General features: G+C 40.3%; 2 protein-coding genes across 4 annotated transcripts; both read right to left on the minus strand.

The window, feature by feature from the left end:
- Window positions 1–1,698: 1,698 nt before the first annotated feature.
- srebf2 (sterol regulatory element binding transcription factor 2) lies at window positions 1,699–13,484 on the minus strand. Of its 2 annotated transcripts, none has more exons than XM_088437594.1 (20): window positions 13,178–13,484; window positions 10,115–10,473; window positions 9,339–9,492; window positions 9,076–9,224; window positions 8,879–8,998; window positions 8,499–8,771; window positions 8,285–8,399; window positions 8,054–8,214; window positions 7,699–7,897; window positions 7,404–7,579; window positions 7,092–7,341; window positions 6,413–6,582; window positions 6,164–6,335; window positions 5,927–6,044; window positions 5,729–5,835; window positions 5,143–5,275; window positions 3,972–4,143; window positions 3,217–3,393; window positions 2,967–3,078; window positions 1,699–2,833 (listed from the first exon to the last, which is right to left on the minus strand). In XM_088437594.1, exons 1-20 carry the CDS (start codon window positions 13,266–13,268, stop codon window positions 2,631–2,633), a joined length of 3,411 nt encoding a protein of 1,136 aa, XP_088293720.1. In that variant the 5' UTR covers window positions 13,269–13,484; the 3' UTR covers window positions 1,699–2,630. The 2 variants fall into 2 exon arrangements, with proteins under 2 accessions (XP_088293720.1, XP_088293719.1); XM_088437593.1 differs by having other exon boundaries at window positions 8,054–8,217.
- A 1,094-nt stretch (window positions 13,485–14,578) lies between these two features.
- Window positions 14,579–17,542, minus strand: LOC148410831 (GTPase IMAP family member 4-like). Of its 2 annotated transcripts, none has more exons than XM_088437214.1 (3): window positions 17,195–17,542; window positions 16,721–16,789; window positions 14,579–16,042 (listed from the first exon to the last, which is right to left on the minus strand). In XM_088437214.1, the coding sequence occupies exon 3, from the start codon at window positions 15,999–16,001 to the stop codon at window positions 15,018–15,020; it is 984 nt and encodes a 327-aa protein (XP_088293340.1). In that variant the 5' UTR covers window positions 16,002–16,042; window positions 16,721–16,789; window positions 17,195–17,542; the 3' UTR covers window positions 14,579–15,017. The 2 variants fall into 2 exon arrangements, with proteins under 2 accessions (XP_088293340.1, XP_088293339.1); XM_088437213.1 differs by having other exon boundaries at window positions 16,721–16,793.
- Between the last annotated feature and the right edge of the window lie 231 nt (window positions 17,543–17,773).

Below are 17,773 nucleotides of genomic sequence, written 5' to 3' on the forward strand. Positions count from 1 at the left end.
AAAAGCAGAATGGGGAAAAGAAAAACAATAACATAACAATAGCACAGTAACTAGATGAAGCAATTTCTATATAAATTGCCTGTGAATGCTGAAAGCCAAATGAAAAGAGGAGAAATTAGGTGAATTAAATGAGATGGACATTTTGTATCGGAACAACGCAAACCTTAAACCAATGACTGAACAATTTTATTGCTGCAAAATCAGCAATACACTGGTGAAATATATATAATATTTGGTATGTTGGAATTGTGGAACGGTTAGAAATTTATCACAAGGTGAATTGACCGAAATTAAAATTCAGAATTTTGAATGGGGATTTTTGAGGTGAAAAAATTTATTAAGAAAGTATAAAAGAAAAAATATATTAAGAATAAAAATAAATGTAGAATAACATTGTGTGAATGCTTTCAACATTCACACAATAAAGTGAGCCTATCCATGGCAACCTAAGCATTGCTCTGTTTTCTGTGCAGTCTAGAAACAGAAAGATCTGCCCGGTTTGACCTGTATACTGTCGATCATTTTAAATAAGTTTCTACAAGCATAAACAGTGTTTGCGTCTCTATTTTAAAATGAATAATTTGAAAAAAGGGCAACCCTAAGCTACCACAGCAATACAAAAGTCTTCATCTGTTTTCAACTCTTTACATTCAAACGATAATAAACACAAAAGGCTGTCTTTCCTATCCTCCAGCAAAGCATTAATCTGAAAAGTACTTCAATTGATAAAACACAAAAGCAGGAATGACAGAAGTGCCTTGCATGAAGCAAAACGACAAACTGAGGAGCAAAATTCTTTTAAGAATTTCTGAGCCATTTGAAATATGATGCGATATAACAATATATTCTTGTTTAAAATCAAGGTTGTTGGGGTTTTTTTTGCCGGTAAGATTATCTCATTCAATCCCAAAGACACATATTTACTTTTTTTTTTTTTTTTTGGCTGAAAGAAGTAATCAATTGCTGGTAGTACTTAAGTAATAAATTAATTGATTTAAATGATTACGTTGAGTAATTACTTAAGTACTTCATTACCAACGTCGATTTTAGTATGTAAAACAATATCTTACTCTAGATTACTTTATGTAATTATAACTTAAGTTTAGCATCAGCCATTTTGAAATTATCCTTAAACCAACCACTTGACAAAAATACAAATTATATACAAAAAGCATCTGTGATTTAATGTCTGGACTTTTAACAAACATACAAATATGTTGATGGGATTGAATGAGTTAATAAATGCAGAAACATCTGAAAAATGAACATTTTAACGGTATCACAGCACAAACACCTATTTTACATTAGGCAAGGCCTTGCATAATTTTTTTGTACAAAAGAAGATGTTTACAACCGACTCATTTTGACATTTAGGCTTCAAACTGCTCTGCTGGCCTGATGAGCAACAACTGTCAGTAGTCCTTTTCAACGTGAGTTTTAGTTGAACTAGTAGCCAAATGCTTAGCGCTGAATCTACATTTAAAAATCTTTCTATGTGTATGTACAAGCAAAATACAAAGTCAATATTCAATTTACAAGTACTACAATATGTCTGTTTACGTATCTGTGTAAGTAGACGTTATTAACAACCCCAACAAATTATCCGCAGTTAGTCACAATACCTCCATTTTGATTTTCTGAAAAACCACACATTTTACTTCCAATTCAGAATAACAAATTTGGTACCCCCCCCCCCCCTCCTCCCCCACAGTATAATGCACTGTGAATGAGGTAGATAAGAAGCAACTGATTTAGATGTTTCAAAGAAGTGCTGATTATTTATGCATAATTGCATGAATTGATGCAATTATATATGAACAGGCCCTAATGCACCCGATATTTCGATGAATTATGTTAAATATGAGGCCGAGAGGCAACTTTGCAGCGCGACTGGCCGAAATGTTCAAAAGCTGAGCATTGGCGAAACAAGGGCTTCAAAACATGATTGACTCTCACTTCTTACATAGATTCTTTTGGTGTTCTAAGTTGAACAATCCAAACGCATAATCCATTTTTTTTTTTTTTTTTTTAAGAGTCCAGAAACTCAATCCCAGGAATTTATTTATATTCTTTATTAGCAATTTTGTCAGTTTTGTTCATTTGGTATTGAGGCCCGCCCCCCCACCCCCGTTTTATAGAAAATTATGATTTGTTTTTAGAAAAAATAATTGAGAAGCACTGCGCTGAAGAAATGTCAAAAAATGCCTGGTACTAAATGGCAGTAATCAACAACTTTGGTAATTAGGGAACTAAAGTATATATTTCGGTAATTAAGTATTTAAGTAATTATCTAATTGGGCAATTGAGCGCTTCAGTAATCGATGACTTTTTGCAGTTGAGTACTAAAGTAGCTGATTATTAATTATGTTGAGTAATTATTACTTAAGTACATGATGACTATCTTAAGTAAATTACTTAGAAAGGCAAATTATTTATTAAATGAATGCCTAACAATCACCTAGGTACTTAATTACTTAAAAGTAACAAAATACTTTAGTCCTTCTAGACCCTTCTTTAGCCAAATACTTGAAAACAAACGCTCCGGGCTCTTAAAAAACGTTAAAATCCGTCTTTGGGATTGAATGAGGTCACGAGTTCAATCAAAAGTAGCCTTTGCGTTTGTGTTGGGTTCAAGATGCAACGACGGTGGCGCCGCCGCTTAGGCGCAACAGGATCTGCTGACAATCTCGCAGCGATCGACGATCTCCCACCCGCTCCAGCGTGCGTTTGGCCTCTGCCAGCAGGTGGGCGCGATGCCCGGGCGGGGTCAGCAGGGGCATGGGCAGGTGGCCGCAGGCGAGAAGAATGGCATGAGCTCGCTCTCTCTCGCCCTCTGTCGGGAGCGGGAAGAGTTTGTTCAACTGGAGAGTTTTTGTGGAGCAGAACTTTGTCAATAAATAAATAATGTTGCGCTTGATGGTTTGGTTAGCGTGTTAGCGCCACAGCGAGCTCGGTGTACTCTTCACCTGCAGTTTGAAAGCCGTGCGTCCTGCGTCGCAGGTTGTGATCCAGCATCTGGTGTGTCCTTGTGGGACTGGCTCCAGCCATCAGTCGAACGGTTGTCTCATGTAGAAACACCTACAGAGTAAGAGACATCTTATTACCAGGCGTAAATGCAGTTGGAGCAGAAAAAGCCGATCAAACGACAGAATGGGAATGATTTAAGCTGATGTTAGGATTTATGGAGTTATTTTCAACTTCTTGTCATGACTTTACCTTATGTTGGGCCTGCCTAGAGCACTGCGTGAGCTTTCTAAGAGCACTGAGGTCACTTTGAAAGCCAGCCAACTGAGCTGCGGATCCGGGACTGGCTTCCCCAATAGCGCTGCTTCCTCGCTGCCACAAACTGGTCCTCAACGTCAGTAGAAGGTCACATACCAAGAGCTCCATCGCCTTAGAAGATCAAATCAAATTTGCTAAGTGGAGAACTACTGCTGTATGACTATCGTTCAATCGAACTAGTGTCAGTTTTTCAATTTATCGAGAGGGAATATACATTATTATGTCATTTAACTCATCAGCCAGTTACTGATAAAGTAACTTGTAAGTCACTTTTTCAAAGTAGCCGTGGCAATCTTGAAATCCAAAGAAAAAGGCTTTCATCGTATTTTCTTTAGCTCACGGCTTTTTAATGACGCTTCGGATTGAGTTCTTTTCGCCGCTATTTCACTCAGAGCGCAGCATGACTTCTTCTATTGTATGAATGGTAAAAGGTAGTTAAATATACCTTCTTCCAGCTCCTGAAAGACCATTTAACGTATTTCACTGACATCCCAGGGAAAACTAATCTTTGCGCGCAGACCGGGGAGGCCTCTGTAATGCACTGCAAGTGCGTTGCACTTGGCTTGAAGATCATGCAATGCAACTACAATGCACCACAGCCACCTCCACGCTATCAAAACAGCCACCTATTCTTAATATGTAGAATTCCAATTCTGGGAAAACTTGTTTTTTCTCCCTTTGCTCTTTACCTTGTTTAGCCCATCAGCAGGCTGGCCAAGGGGCACGGAGATGCTAGAGCGGAGAAAGTTGCTGGCTTGGTCACAACGAGACAGACAGGCTGATGTTCCTTCTCCCTTTAGAGGTGACAGACTCATCTGAACGGATTTGCAGAGTGATTGCACAGCTTTGGGGAGGGGGTGGCTGAAACAGAAAACAAGAGGCATACAGATGAAATGAGTACAAAGATAAATAAATGAGCGGCTCTCCTTTTCCAGAACTGCCTTGACTGACGAGTTTCATTTGCTCCATGACGCCATGCAACGTTCTCCTCTCGATCACTCACGACTCAGCTGTTTTGTGTGGTTTGGTCATGTGACGTTTATAAGCTGAGCCACTATTGGTCACTTGAGCCTCGAGCACTTGTGGTGTCATTTTTGTTTGTTCGCAAATGGCAAAATGAGTTTTTAAAGGCATCTAATGAAAATAATTGAAAATGATTTCATCATCAAATTAATTCTAGACTAAATAGTTCCTATTTACTGCTAAAAATTACTAAATAAGTTTACAACGCTATTAATGCGTTCATTCAATGGGCATTGTGTGTATAGTATGCACCAAGTGTGGCCACCAGGTGACAGTATAATACAGAGAGCCATATTATATGTACAGTACATGTGAAGTTCAAACGCATAACACCGCCACAAACTACAGTAGTATGATGTCTTTTAAGAAGAAAATTGAAAAATAAAAAATAAAATCTGTCTGTGACAAGTATTGTTAAATATTATGTTTCCATTTGCTGCTATTTGTGTTTGCATCTAAGCTGTTTAAAGATTTTTACCAGCATGACATTTCCTATTATGTGCCAGCATTAAGCTAAATGGTAAACGGAGAACACTTAGAAGTATATTGCATTCCCTACCACATATGATGCTCAAACTTAAAGTGCTTTACAAAGGTTCACGTTCACCCATTCACAACTACATTTATACACTAATGGAGGCCCACTAAGAGCCAATTGGGACTAGCGGATTTATTCGTAAAAAAGTTCAATCGAGTACAGTACACATGGTGAACTGCAAGAAAGCAGAAAAAAAAAAACCACAGCATTTCATACAAGTTGTTCCATAAATTGAGCCAGCAATGAGGGACAGCAAACATCCTGAAACACTCGATGAGTTAACAAGACCTGGCACTTACTCAAGAGTTTGCCGTGTTCTTGGCATTCGCTCCGCTTCCATCAACAGAGACCTCACAGTAACATCATCACCCTGAAGCCAAAATACGGCAGCCTTTAGGACCAAAGCCCACCAGCGACTCACCGGATCTCTCACTGTCCGACAAATAAGAAGGAAAATTGATTTGCAGTAAAAGACCGCTTTAAAGACAGGCGTTCAATACACAAGCAGAATCTTACTGATTGAGTCCTACTGTTTCATGGACAAATTATAACGCTTGAAGACGTCTTGTACGCTTTGCCTATATAGATTAATGCATAAGGTATCTGGTAGACCTCAGCACGATAACAAGAATTGACAACATTTAAAAGGCAGAATATTGACTGCATGACTTTGATTGCAGAAAAAGATCAATTATGACAATCGTCCAACTATGCCCTAACTAACAAAAGCTAAAATCGAGACTATAAGTGAACTGCTGCAAGAAGAGAAACAATTCTTATTGACTTTCCCTTTGCCAGTCCAATCTGAACTCAGTGAAGTAGGTTCCACTTTAAATATCTCCGATAGGTGTTGGCTTCGTGCTGTCATTCTCATGAATAATGTACCTGGTGTGATGGTGTGATTGGGAGGAGTTGAAAAGGGAGGAGCAGACGGAGAGTCCTCTGTGCATTTATTCAACTGTTGCAGGAAGTCCAGGGCACTGGAAAACTCCCTGAAAGAAAGCAACAACAAGTACATAGTATAAGAGTCGTGTAATTGATTCGCCGTGCATTAAAGCAGTGCTGCCAGGGCCCCCGTCATACCCAGAGCTGGTTTTGTGTTTGCCCTCTTCTGAGTCATTCTGAGGCTGGATGAGGGTGTGGACAGCTTTCTCAAGCAACTTTCTGCAGAAGCAGCGGTGCAACTGGGCCACTGGGTCCGCTAAAAAGCAAACATTTATACTTATAAAACCACAGCATTGAATATGGCAGTATGTTGATTGCCCCATATTCATGACAACAACTCCCTAAATTAAACGGGAGTGGCCTGCGTCTTTGTACCTGGGTCTCTCGGCGATGTGAAGACCCCATCGCTGTTGTCTGATTTCAATGACCATTCACAGCTTAAAAAGAACTGCCTGCCCAGTGGTGTGAAAAGCCAGCGCAAGCAGTCAGGAATATGCTTAGCTTCACATTGATTTGCAATGCTTTCTGCACAACTCAGTAAATAACCCTGGGGGGGGGGGGAAAACGTATCACTTTAAATAACAACACAACTTCAAAAGTAGATGACAGATCCAAGATACATACAGGCAAGCAGGTGATATGGAGACCCAGTACGGTGCGCATAGCTGCAGCTGCTGTCACATAGATCTCGGTAAGCTGAGCGGGGGCCATCTTTCCTTGAGCGCTCTCGCTGAGGTTGACAGCACTCAGAGACAGAGACAAAGCCCACAAGCTGCTTCGCTGAGGAAGCTTTCCTACAAGGAGAATCAAATCACAAAACATGCTATGGCACAGAACCAAACGGCGGCAGCCACGTCGTAACGGTGCACAGACACACAGGACAGTAGTGCCTTGAGATATGAGCGACCAATGCAATTGACTCAGCTCACTTAACCACACACATTCTTAAAAAAGGAAGCCTCAGCTTCAAGTTGTTTATTGGCACTCCCATTTGACGTGCACTGTCAAACCAAACATAAAACAAAGATAATTACATGTTTATTTAAAAGGACCTCATAACTTTTTTCTTACCACTGTTTAACACAACACTAACAATGGAAGATGCCATGCAAGGGGCTAAAGAATCGATGTTGCTGCTGTTATAATCCTTTAAGTAATGGATATTTGAACACAAACAGTGGCGTAACACATTTAGATGAATGACATAACAAAACTCATACATTATTTATCCTTTGTGGAAAATTCAGTGGGGCGGCTAGGTTAACACAACACCTTAGTGAGGGGACGCCCTTTTTACACTCACCTGTGAGTTGCAGCTGGCTCAGACGATGATATACCAGGGCAGCATCCTTCGCACTTGTCCTAGCCTCATCTCCCTCATGTTTGCCTCTGATTTGGTAAACTAGCCAGCCGAGCGGGGTTGGGCGATGCAAACAATAGCGAATCAGATTCCAGGACAACGAGCAAACCAGGTCCAGCTTGGTGGAAGGCAACGCTCTGGTCAAGATGGACAAGGAGGTCTCCAAACTGCTCAGCGTTGCAGCATAATCTCCCTGCGAGAGACGGAAAATAAGAGTGAATACATGCAAACGCCATCAATCGTAATGGGGCTTACTCTCTTATGGTGAAGATCAGCTTGCTTTCGGTGTCTCCAGAAAGACACAGATTTGGGGGAGTGAAGCGGCGTGACGGGTTCCCAGAGGTAGAGCACTCGCACGCAACCCCAAACTGCTCCCAGCCCGCTCAGCATCCAAACCATCACCCATGGCAGCAGGCAGCGCAGCCAAGAGGCTAACATTCAGAAAAAAAGAGCACACAGATATTACCAGTAATGTGCCTTCATGGCAGTAATTCTTCAAATTCCAATGGCGGCGCAAAAAAGAATCCATCTTCAACACAAAAGTTCTCACCAAAATCTTGCGTCGGACTCGGGAACCATACAAGAGTTCGAGAAGATCCATGCCGTACAGAGATATTTTCGGGGATTTCAGAACCCAACAGCGATGGCAGAGGGTTCAGGGAGAGACAGAAGAAAGTCAGGGCACAGAGAAGCAGACGAGAACCGTCCATCACTCCAACAGAGGAAGGAGAGTCTGGCTCACACTTCATCTGAAAGAAAGAATGCCATTTTAAGAGAAGACAAGCCAAACAATGTCGATCTGTTTTTAAATTCCAATACCAAAGCAAACTTCCACCGTTAATAAACCACTATGGCGTGGGTAAAATAATATAAATCCTGTAAATGTCCAACATCTTGTACGTTACCTGATCATTATCAATTAAGGGGCTGCTGGGCTCAGAGTCCACATCAAAGGGAGAGAATTGCTGAGGGGAAACCGAGCCCAAGTCAGAGGCCGGAGGTGACATCATTGCAATTTCCGCCTTTGGCTCCAGATCCTCGACAGAGTTGATGTTTTGCACCGGCCCTGCTATCAACAAAGATGTTAATTATACTACACTGAATCTCCATGCGGCTTTCTTATGTTTCACACTTACTGTTCTTCTGGTTTGCCATCTTAAGAGCCAGATTCTCCTGTCGAAGTTTGTGGTTGGCCTGTTTCAGGTACTTAATGTAGTCAATAGCTTTGCTCAACACTCCTGATTTATGCATCTGAAGGGAAAATGAGTTTTTTTTTTTTTTTTTTTTTTAAAAAGGTCACTTGAGAAAATATCTATTTGAAAAAAAAAATTACAGAATAAAAACACGTACCTTGACGTCATTGCCTACGACCAAGTCTCTTAGCTCCACAATCTTGTCATTAATGGATGAACGGTATCTTTTTTCAATGATGTTGTGGGTGGTCCTTCTCTCGCCCTCCTTCACCACCCCCCCTTGGCACAGCCCCCCTCCAGTCAAAGCGCTTTGCTCAATGCTAGCTATGGTGCCATTAGCGCAGTGGGAGGACCCTGCCTGGAAATGTTTGATTGTCAACTTCTCTCCGCCGCCCAGAACAGTAGTCAGGTGATTGCTTCCCATCAGTGCCTAAAAGCGGATAAGGAATAACGAGGAACGTTGCAAACACCAACAACCTTTGGTTTTAATACTATAGGCGCTTCTCAGTCTACTACGCAACCAAGCTAACATTGTACCGGGACTTGCAGCGTCGAGTTCTGGAGGGGCGTGGTCAATGTGGCGATTCCTGCTGGGTTAGGCATGGTGGACACAACCAAGGATTCTGGCTTCAAAATTTGAGGTGGCTGAACCAAAACCTGGCGAAAAAAAAAGCGGGACACCATCAAAAAAATAATGTCAATTCAGATTTTTTGTGAAAAAATGGTTTCGGTACCTGATGCACCTGCTGCGGCACAGCATGAACTGTCGTAGGTCCTGTCGTGAGAGTCTGGATGGTCTGACCGGTTGGCAGGAGGCGTGAGTGAATTGTCATTGGTTGGAGTTGGGGTGATGTCACGATGCTCTGCACCTGTGGTTGAATTACTGGAAAAACATGGCAAATGATACCCAGGTAAGAGCCGGAAATAAACTAACTTAATAAATACAAATGAAAGACATGGTTAAAATGGAATATTCAAGATAGAACGTCTTTGTCACCAGGGAAACCAGGAGTAGGGCTCTGGTGGAAGATGACTGGGTTTTGAATAAAACTGGACTGCCCACCACTGGAGGCAATCATCACAGTTTGGGCTGCCGGAGTCTGGATGGGCGCTGGAACCAACGTGTGAATTGGAAGTCGCTGGGTCTGCATCTGTATGAAATAAAAAAAGAAAGAAACAAAAAAAAAAAGAGATTAATCAGAACCATGTTCCAGCAATGTTGATAAATGCCAGGTGTTTTTTTTTTTGTATTTTGTTTTATAGCATCATGTTAATTTTTTTTTTTTGGGGGGGGGGGGTAGGATTTAGGTATTTAAAAGTTGAAGACAGATTTGTATACACAGTTGGAATGACAGTCGATAGAAAAGTTTGTTTTACGAAATCTAAGGCCAACAAACTGATCATAAAACAAGTTTTATGATGTTTTGACAGTAAAAGTGTCATTTTAATTTACGAAGTCTGAGTGACATGCAAGGGAAAAATTGGGTGGCTATATAATTCTAAAACTAAAAATTAATCAGATGTAAATTATGAGTACAATGTTTTGTCAATGTGAGCTTTGTGCGTATTTATTTTGGTACACGGTGGGGCTCATTTTCAGGATTTTGACCATCTTTATGGGGACCTCTTATCCTTATAACGCCATTTTGAGGGGCTCCACTAATCCAGACCTCTTTTTGAGGGTCAAGACTTGGCTTTAGAGTCCAGGTTTGTCTTTACGATATCAGCCTTATTTTATAAACGGCGCATTGATGTGTGAGAAATTTGTCAAACCTGAATGGTGGGCTGAGCCATCAATTGGGGATGGATGGGTTGGACCAATTGAGGCCGCGGCTGGAGAAGCGGAGGGCTGCGGGTCACCTGCTGTTGTACTCCAGATGCTGTGGTTGTAGAAGGGGTCTGAGCAGGAGACAGTGACGGGGGCAGGGACCCACACCTGGGCGAGGATGTCTGAGGGGCAGCGAGGCCATCGCTGGAGCTGTGGTAGGCAACAGGGGCCGATGCTTGAGGATGTCCAGAGTTTTGATTGGCCGGTTGAGGGGTGGCGCTTAAAGGGCCGGGGGAGGTCAGCCGCTCCTCAAACAACTCGGGGAAGTCCCCAATCTGGCTGTCAAGCGGAAGCTGGAGCATCTCTGAGGAAATACGTAGACGAAAATACTTGAGTATACATAGAATTAGGCATTACATATAGTATTTGTACAGTACAGTATACTACAATGTTTTCAATTTTGCAGTGCTGATGCAGTTGATGTAGTTGTAGCTTTTATAGCATATATTGTGCAAAACCCAAACAGGATCACTTTGATCTTGCGCTACAGTACTGTACATGTCTACTTGTACCGTTGTATTTCTTTCTTTTTTTTTTGAGCACAGGAAATCCCTTTCGCACACTGTCGTGGTTTTTGAAAAATGACTTGCGGCACCTGTCGCATAGTCCTATTTTTAATACAGTAACAAGGAAATCTAAAAGAACAAAAACAACATTCATTTGGTGACATGATGATGACATCACTCAACACACCCAATGACTACATTTATTCATGTGAATATTTGTCAATAATAAACTGTTCAAAATAAGTTGACTTTGCATTAACACGTACAATGTACATGCATCTTGAGGACAAAAGCCTCTTTTTCACTTCAGAATTTCTTCAAAGCCTTTGAGTGAAAATTCTGGTGTTTACAGTATGATAGTGAAACTGACGAAATGATAGGAGGAAATAATTATGCAACTTTTGAATATGACATACACCCTCACCTGCCAAAATGACAACCAGCAACAACTACAAAAGATGATGCAAATTTGCTCTTCAGGCAGTGTGTGTTATAATAGACGAGATTTCATGTTTTTTTGTTTCTTTTTTACCCTGTGGGGAATTTTTATTTTAAATCAATGGCTAAAGGGCTTACCAATTAACTGGGACAGTATATCTAATCGATACATTTGAAGAAATACAGTACACTGATTCCTCTTTATCCAAGAGACAAAAATTGATCCTTTCATATGAACAATTCAGTGTTTGCCACCATGTACTCTATGAAGACACTCAAGTACAGTTATAGCAGATGAACACATTTATGCTGATAGATGCACAAAAGCATGCATGCATGCATCTCAATGGGGGGCCGACAATTGGAAAGACAGACAGGACAAGGCAACTAGGAGCCCACTTAACCCCTAACAGGATGGAACAAAGAGCACCGGTTTTGTGGGTTTTACCATGAAAAAAAAGAAAAAGTTATGTAACTAGAGTCCCAATGAGAGCAATTAGTGAGTGGGGGGGTTCCTGACAGACAGGGAAAAGAGAACAAAGAGCATGGGTAAAATTCAAAACATTTCAAATAATCTTTCAGGGAACAAAACAATTATGCTCAATTGTCAAGGTTTTATTGAACTTGGTGAGAGGGAAGGAAGGGTTTCCTGAAAATTGGTCTTCCTAATAAGAAAATGAAATCCTAAGACCCGTGACTAACAAGCCCTTGCTGCAAGGTGTGCGATGTCCATGCAGCAGTTCGCAAGGACATTAACAATCATTAAATGTCGAATGATCCTCTGTGACAAAATGACTGAGCAGCAGTGGTATCAGGATTGACGAACTGGTACATAACAACTTGCACAGAACAAATATTGCACCATACACACACAACTAAACACGGTGCAGGGAAAATATATAGCCACCGGACGATACCGTAATGTACTCTGTTTGTATGTGTTGTCGGTCGTTGTGTATTCAAGTCGCCGCTGTCTGATGTTTTAGAATTATTGTAACAGTGAGATGCTAATTTCAGTTCATTCATCCATGCCGTTGTGCAATTGGCTCTAGATTCGGATTAGAAAAATTACATTAAAAAATAAAATTAGATTAAAAAGTGTTTGAACAATTCCAGTTAATATATAAATTGTTCACGTTTTGGTTTGGTTTCATGTGCTTTTCATTCTAGCTCCATAGCGGTGCACCTGAGAGTCTTCTGTTCATTTAATCCAGGGGTGTCATACTCATTTTTACTGTGGGCCACATTGTAGCCAACTAAATTTGAAGTGTGTTCGTCACACAATTACCAAGTTTTGAAATCAGTGACTGGCAAAAACTGTTACAAAGTTTGGGAATAAGAAAATGCTCGTTTTTTTCCCCCCATTTTTTTCTTTAAAGTTTAAGACAACTTGCAAGTTTGGTGTTTTAGTCAGAAATCAGCCTTTCACGGGCCACATAAAATGATATGGCGGGCGGGATCTGCCCGCTGGGCCTTGAGTTAGACACCAGTGATTTAAACTCTCCTGTTGCGTTACGGGTCAAATTGACCTGTTTGATCAAAAATCTGTTTGGATTGAAAATAGTCCGCTTGCCTTTGTTTCCATTTTTATTAATTGTTTTAATTGCATTACATTGCGTTGTGATATTTTTTGACGATTAAACATTAAATCATGTCACATTGATCCATGACAACTGTTAAAAAACACACACACGCATTGAAAGGGCTAGTTTGTGATTTTATAGGACAGTCTTCAAATTCTTGACAGCCAAGAGTGAGAAAGCACACTTAGGAAAATACTCATACTGTATATGGAAAAATCCTTACATTGAGACTTTTCTTTTGAGCAATTTTAATGAATGCAAGCTTAATACTGAATGGAACAACCTGAGTATTTTACTATACAGAATGGATTACAATTTTTTTTTTCTCCATTTACTAAAGGTTCCGATTAATAAAACAGGCACAGCATACCCTGCTGTGCAAGACTCGCATTTGCCATGCTAACAAAATTGAGGGGCAATCGGTCAACTAAACTAAAAAAAAAAAAAAAAAAACACGGTTGTCAGTGACACTGCAACTCACCATAGATGTCCCTCACAGTTAATTCATCTCCCAACTCCGGTAGAGTCGGGTCTACGTTCCCCATTGGTGAGATGTACTCTCCACAGTCCATCCTTGACCGCTCGCACCGACCCCCCTCTCGTCTACAACAAGAGGCTCGAGTGGAATAAAAACGGAAGGCACCAAGTACACAGGCCTTAGATATTTGTTTGTTGTTATCAAAGTGAAAGTCGGACAACACCAGCGCCTCAAAAGAGGCAGCGGTCTATCCGGTTATTCTCATCTACAATTCTATTTCCTTAAGACGACGCCATATTGTTTTAGCGTAGTTACGTCATTCACAAACAGACGCGGTCCTTCTTTGCGCACTCTGATTGGTTCAAAACGATGCGTTGTTGTCAGCAGACCAGTCAGCAATAACCAATCAGAAAACCGTATTCTTCGTGGCCTGATAGTACGTCATCCATGAGAAGCTCCCTTTCTCATTTGAATAAACCCCGCCCCTGTCGCGCCCTCCTGTCACAGGTCGGAAACTGCACTCGCAAAGTGTAACAACAAAAATACTGTACCAGTACATAAATAGAAATGAAAAAAAAAGATCCAGAACAAATGGGACTTTAATCACATCCGCCTATCGATTACATCGTGACTTATCGTCTTAAACAAAACCAAAGCTGCTTAAGTAGAAAAATTAACACAATTTTTATTGTTTGGATTTACCCTGATCTCCACTTTTTGGGTCAAATTTGACAAAATGGACATTTTGTATCAGAAAAGGAAAATAAATCGTTAATTATCTTCCATCCATCAATTATCTTTAGCCACACTGAGCCTATCTGTTAAAAAAAAAAAAAAAAAAAATATATATATATATATATATATATATATATATATATATATATATATATATATATATATATATATATATATATATATATATATATATATATATATATATATGGGCCATAGCGGCATGCTACAATCAGTGCAGGGAATAGGACGTTCTGGCATGTTCCTTGCTACAGACTTGTAAAAATTCATCTAAACAGAAACAAGTCAATCATGGTTAGTGCAGTAAAATCAATGTTATCATTGGTAACCTGGTAGAAGGTTTTGAAATTAAATTCTATGCATGAATCTTATTCCAAAACAAAGTTATCTAAACCATAACTATCTAAAAGTTAAACCTTCATTTTTCTTGCTTTAGCTTTCAATTTTTCAGCTGTCAATTTTTTTTTACACTTTAAAATGACATGATTTGCATAGCTAATTCGCAAATATAATAGAGAGTGAGTATTTAGCCGATATTAGTGTGACATTTTGGTCAGTGACCACATGATTTTGTTTTGTGTTGTTGCTACTATTATATAATAATGCAGATCAATTATTTTTCTGGCATGGACGGAAAAGCAGAGGCCCAGACATCTTACAAAGTATATTTATTTGTCATTTCGGTTCATCACAGAAATGAGGCAATTTGAACATAAAAACAATATATAGCAAAACAGCTCCCTAAAAAAACACTGAGATCTCATTTGCTACTTTGAAAATTAAACTATTGGTATTTTTAAATGTGTTTGTTTTTTTTCAATCTCAAACAACATGTTAATAAAAATATAAAGAGCTAGCAACACGTAGTACTATGGTGAGACCTATTCTACTTAAGTGCGAAGACACAAAAAACATGAGTATGTTAATATGGCATTTACGTAAAATAAGACTTGAAGATAGTTATTTTTGTAAATACTCGATGCTCGAGCGATGGAAATTGAGTTGATTCATTGATGATTTCATTGATTTTTTTTTCAGCATACTACAGAGGTTTCCAAAATCTCCTGTGATTGACAGGTCTGACCTTTCCTTACACTAAGGGTTTTTGGTACAACATGTTCACACGCTTGGGAGCACTCCTCGCCATTGAAACAGCAACGCCTCCTAGGCCAACAACTGCACCTGCAACCCTCGCCATCAATATGACCTTTTTTCCTTTGATGCAGGCGACGCCGGCGATGGAGGGGCCAAAGACCACTCCGAGTACGATTCCAATACCGCAGCAGATCATTATCCATCTCAACTCATTCAGGATTTCTGGAGAGGGCTCAGAATTTATGAAAGTTTCCGAATGAGAATCATTTTGCTGCCTCTGCTCCAACATTTGCCTTCTCTGCTCTTCCTGGATAGCTGCCTGTGCCGCTTCTAACATAGCATTGGTATAAAACTCTCTTTTACTCTCGCTCACCATCCTGTCCACTTTTGTTATGAGTTCTTTAACCTGCTCCACCTTACCAGAGCTTGTATCTTTATTGTTGAACACATGATATCTGCCCCCACACTTGTTAAGGAGATCCAGGAGGCCAGGGGGAGACTCTTTCAGGAAGTCATCAATAGTCATGTCGCCAAGTTCATCCCCCCTAGTAAAAAGAACCACCGTGTGATGTCTGACAGCATCATCTCCAAATATTTTGGCCAGATTGATGGCAGCCTGGTTCTCGTTATCTGTATAACGCCCAATGGGCACCACCAAGAGAAATGCATGCAGCCCAGGAGCAGCATGGTACAGACATTTAGCCATTTCTGTTTCTATCTCCTTTTTACTGAGCCGAGTGTCTCCGAAGCCTGGCATGTCAATCACAGTAACTTTCCTCTGCGTCTTCTGGTCTTTACCTTCCGCAAGATCAGTGAACCCAGGCTCACATTTTAGGGTCACTGAGTGGGGGCTGGCCTTTGACAGGAACTGCATACTGCCCAAAATGGTGTTTCCGGACGCACTCTTTCCAGTTCCCGTGTTTCCGAGAAGAACCAGCCTGAGGTCTTGAGGCCTCAGGTTCCCTGAGATCTTGACCATGTCAACTTGCTTGTGCTCCTCTCCACTCAGTGATGGAAAAACTGTGCAAAAGCGGTTGAAACTCATTATTACATACACAATCTTTTCATCAAATGTTTATTTTTTACAATGCTTGTTTAGGTTATTCTGAAACCGAAAAAATCGCTCAAAGTGCATCACAGTGCCTGAAATGCATAAAATATGCCAATCCTTGTTTGAAATCGAAACGTTTTTGACCAGCCGAACCATTTGATGCTAAAAATAAAAGAATGATTCAATAAATAATAGGAAATGTAAATTCATCAGGAACATTAACACAGGAGCACCATTGTCTGAAATATTTCAACATGAAAACTCTATAAAACATTGTGTTGATTTTTTTTAAATGACGTTATTTGTACATGCGATTGAGTAAAAAATGTTATTGACAGCAATTTCAAGTTTATGATTCCTGCATAGACTTTAACAAAAAAACAACAACATAAAATTGCCAATAATGTCACGAAACCTTCAGGAAATGCCCGTTAGAATATATACAATTAAACAACTAATGATACTTATCATACGATGGCCATGAAGTGCAAAGCACACACACGAAAAACCTAAGCCAACAAAATAAAGGTAATTGCAAAGAAAAAACAATCACACCCTACAATAGAGAAACAGTGAAAAAACAAAAACAAAAAGAGTAGACAAAAAAGACGCAAACAAGGAAAAAGGAGCAGACTCCATTTCCTTACCTTCCCGGCGGTTGGAATGGGTGCGGGAGAGTGATGTGGACTCACTGCAGATTGGACTACAGAGGGCCACTTGCTAGGACAATAAACAACATTTGACTTTGATCAGATGTTAATCCTGTGACTATTTTTATGAAAAAATGATCTCGCCTAGCGATTCAAACGTTGTAGCTGTTATCAGAATCGCGACCCTGTCAGATTGCCTCCCACAAACCAGTCAAAAAAGTCAATTTAGCACTATCTTAAGGTGTGTTTCAGGAGACACTCGGAGTCTCCTTAAATGTGTCTCAAATCTACAAGACTTGGAAAAAAGAGGAACCCCCTCTTGCTTAGTATTCTGGCAGTTTTCTCCAAGGAAATTGCTTGTGGACCGACGCACAAGAACCACCGGACATCAGGGGTGATCAAGGGGATAATTACTCGCAACTGGCCACACAACTTTGATATTGTATGATCATTTTAAAATACTTGACTTACCTTTCTTTACCCGGTAGGTTGATATGTCAGTACTGCAACCAGGTCAAAAGAACAAAATCCTGAACGTTGCTGTGTTCCTTCCTTTTATTCATTGTGTTTATCAAAAGAAAAGGCGTGGCCGGCTTTGGAAAAAAAGGATAAGGCTATTTTTGTTGTCCCCAGGGGGAAATTTGTCTTGGGCCAGTGAAACAATGAAAACAAAACAATGAAACATGTCAGACTTATGAAAACAAATCAGCATAGCACTGTGCTTCTCAAATAGTGGCTCAGCAACATATAATTGAGAAACTCTGGGCCATAGCGGCGTGCTACAATCGGTGCAGGGAATTGGGACGTTCTGGCATGTTCCTTGCTATTCCCACGATAAAGTCAGTCTTGCTTTAAACGCGGAACAAAACTCCACCGTTTCTTGGAAAACAAAACCGACTGGTTTCTGGTAAAACGAAACCGAAAGCATTGCCGCTGGATTATTGGAAACCAAAAGTAAAAGAATATCTGCAGGACTCTGACAATGTAAAAGTATAATTCTCATCAATGACTTGGCATTGACTTTTATCGTTGATTCACTTTCAAAATTGA

Source organism: Hippichthys cyanospilos, chromosome 16 (assembly GCF_059441005.1).
Source record: "Hippichthys cyanospilos isolate Australia breed blue-spotted pipefish chromosome 16, RoL_Hcya_1.0, whole genome shotgun sequence".
In the NCBI taxonomy this organism is placed as follows: domain Eukaryota; kingdom Metazoa; phylum Chordata; class Actinopteri; order Syngnathiformes; family Syngnathidae; genus Hippichthys; species Hippichthys cyanospilos.